This window comes from Engraulis encrasicolus, unplaced genomic scaffold, assembly GCF_034702125.1.
Source record: "Engraulis encrasicolus isolate BLACKSEA-1 unplaced genomic scaffold, IST_EnEncr_1.0 scaffold_37_np1212, whole genome shotgun sequence".
Taxonomy (NCBI): Eukaryota; Metazoa; Chordata; class Actinopteri; order Clupeiformes; family Engraulidae; genus Engraulis; species Engraulis encrasicolus.
The window spans coordinates 670,085-672,878 of record NW_026945676.1 but is presented as its reverse complement, the minus strand read 5'-3'; the positions used below and the strand labels follow the sequence as shown (position 1 = coordinate 672,878).

Below are 2,794 nucleotides of genomic sequence, written 5' to 3'. Positions count from 1 at the left end.
CATAGCTGCAGCCTCTGTTAGACTATCTACATACAATTCATCGTCACTGGTTAGATTATTGGAAGAATCCATTTTTATTTAAAAAAACTCATACAATGAATATAGGATAGGCCTATATATGGACCTATATGGAGTTATAGCAATGTAGTATTGTGTATTATAGGGGTTTTTTGAAAGTGTGAGAAAAAAAAAAGAAAAAGCATGAACAATATGAAAAACAATAAACAAACATGAAAACATAACAATAAATGTGATAGGTGATATAGACCTAGGTCTATAAAGTCTATAGCCTATATTTAAAAAAAAAAAAAACTATGTCTAGGGTCTATAAAACTAGTCAATAATTCTACACAATTTCTCAAAAGTATTTTACGTAGAACCAGACTACTAAAAGGATTGCGATACACTGAATCGTTGTAGATAATAGTCCTGCATTCTTATTATTATCTAGGCATGAATCTGAGAATTTTATCGACTGTTAATCCTGTGGCTGGTACCATATCATCGTTTATGTCACAGTTGTTCATATTGGCTGTTGCGATGATTGCCAGGTTGTTCTGTATAGAGTTCAATATGTCCTGAAGAGGTGTTGTCAACACATCATTAGCATATTTTCCGACATCTGATAACATAGAACGATTTTCAATATTCTTGGCTAGGATTTGCTTGACAGCTCTCTCGGTGCTAAACGACTGTGTGATTCTGTGGGAATCTGTTTGGACTGCTACGTGATTGCCTGTTGGTTTTTTGTCAGTCTGAACCAGCGTGCGTAAATCTTTCATCCCAGATACAAATTTGTGTTTAGGTTTTTTCACAACCGGCATCACATTGATGTTGTGTTGCTGTAAGGGTCGTGGTTGTTGTTGTTGTTGTGACTGTTGTCTAGAAACATTATTCTCATGCGATTGGGTAGATCTATTCCACCACAAATTTTTCCCCTTTCCGACCCCTCGTTTACTCTTTGGTGTTATCACCTTTCTCCCCACATTGGTCGACGTGCTGCTGCTGGTGCTGCTGCTGGTGCTGCTGCTGCTGCTGCTGCTGTTGACTCCCGATGCTCGCTGGGGCCAATATGCTCTGATGTTAGTTGTGAATTGTTGTAGATCTTGCAGTGGCCCTGCATTGCGATAAAAAAAAACAAAAAAACGACATACCAAGTCAATATTAGTAAAGTTTAGTCTATCATCCTGCTTAGGCCTAGGCCTAGGCCTATATATAACTTTTTTTTTTTCCCTAGGTTACATGTCAACATGATGTTAGGTTAGGTTACATCCTTTTCTCATGATTAATAGACTAATGATGATATTCACCTGCACTGGCCACAGTTGACCTTTCTTCAGGAATACTTGAATCCGTGTTCGTGTGTTTACGTTTCCTGGTTCTTTTAGCCGGCTGCGAGGATGTCGAAGGTATCTGAGTCTTGTCAGGAGTGTTCAGATTGTTTTGATCAATCACATCTCCTAAAATAAATACATCATCATGTGAGTAATAATAATAACACCTTGTCCTATTAGCCTAAATGTTCATATCGTATCACACATCCAATGGAACTATAGTCTGTAGGCTATTCAACATGATTAGGCCTATGTCTAAACAATAAATAGTCTGTAGCCTATTCAACACGATTACGTCTAAACGATACATTCCTAGAATAAAATATGACCTACCGTGGCATATAGTAGTCAATGGTTGTAGATTCAGGCTGGCCTTGTGCGTCTCCTGTGTGTCTGGCCTATGCGATACTTCAGGGTTCCCCAGACTGGCTCCGACGTCATCAGACACGTCAGTCTCGGTAGGCTCAGTTGTCTGCACGTAACCCCCCGTAGATATGACTATGGGTGGAACCGTTACATGTGCTAGTTCTGTCGGCGGTGGTGGTGGTGGTTGTGGTAGCTGAATGCTTGATTGATACAGATGCAGCGCCTGCTGTGTTGGTTGTGTCAGTTCTGTCGGCGGTGGTGGTGGTGGTTGTGGTAGCTGAATGCTTGATTGATACAGATGCAGCGCCTGCTGTGTTGGTTGCGCATGAATGGTTGACTGAAGTGACTGTGACAATGTCGACGGCTCAGTCACTGCGTGGCAACCTGTGGTACATCGGAAGAAATAATTAACAACAATATATAAATAACAACAATAAAGTGTGTGTGTGTGTGTGTGTGTGTGTGTGTGTGTGTGTGTGTGTGTGTGTGTGTGTGTGTGTGTGTGTGTGTGTGTGTGTGTGTGTGTGTGTGTGTGTGTGTTAGATGCAAACCTGAACTGTTTGATAGGAATAAGTAAGTAGGCGTTTACACATTTGACTTACCTACTGAGGCTACTGCTGCTGCTACTGAGTGATTGTCTTGATCGTTGAGTATTGCTTGAGAAGGTATGTTTACTGCAATCAATGACCTCATGTTAGAATATATACTATATAAATAGAGAATAAAGAATAAAATAATAAAATATGTGACACACTTACCTAATTCATCAAAGTCAATAATTTCATCAAGGGGTAGATCTGACCATGATGATGGTGAATAGTCCACCACTATCAAAAAATAAATAAATAAAAATAAAAATCGATATGTAAACACCTGTATAAACAAAACATTTCAAAACTATCATAATGCATGAGAATACATATTGAAATACTCACATAGGCCTAATTCATCGAGGCTTGAATCATGCTGTTGTACTTGTTGTTGCTGGTTTTCAGGTAAGATTAATTCACCATAGTTGATGCCTTGCTGCTGCTGCTGCTGCTGCTGCTGCTGGCTTTCACCCCCTGAGTAGAAATTATTCAAGGTCTGTTGAG

General features: G+C 39.6%; 1 protein-coding gene across 2 annotated transcripts in view; it reads right to left on the bottom strand.

Annotated features, from left to right (window-relative positions):
- Positions 1-327: 327 nt before the first annotated feature.
- Positions 328-2,794, bottom strand: part of LOC134443871 (uncharacterized) — a 2,738-nt gene continuing 271 nt past the window's right edge. The window contains exons 2-7 of one of the 2 annotated variants that reach the window (XM_063193403.1): positions 2,636-2,794; positions 2,459-2,527; positions 2,303-2,374; positions 1,668-2,084; positions 1,311-1,460; positions 328-1,117 (exon numbers count right to left, since the gene is read on the bottom strand). The exon at positions 2,636-2,794 is cut by the window's right edge and continues 2 nt beyond it. In XM_063193403.1, coding sequence (XP_063049473.1) covers positions 444-1,117; positions 1,311-1,460; positions 1,668-2,084; positions 2,303-2,374; positions 2,459-2,527; positions 2,636-2,794 — 1,541 coding nt within the window. In that variant the 3' untranslated portion in view covers positions 328-443. Of the gene's footprint in view, positions 1,118-1,245; positions 1,461-1,667; positions 2,085-2,302; positions 2,375-2,458; positions 2,528-2,635 lie in introns of those variants that run through there. The other variant, XM_063193404.1, reaches the window with a different exon arrangement.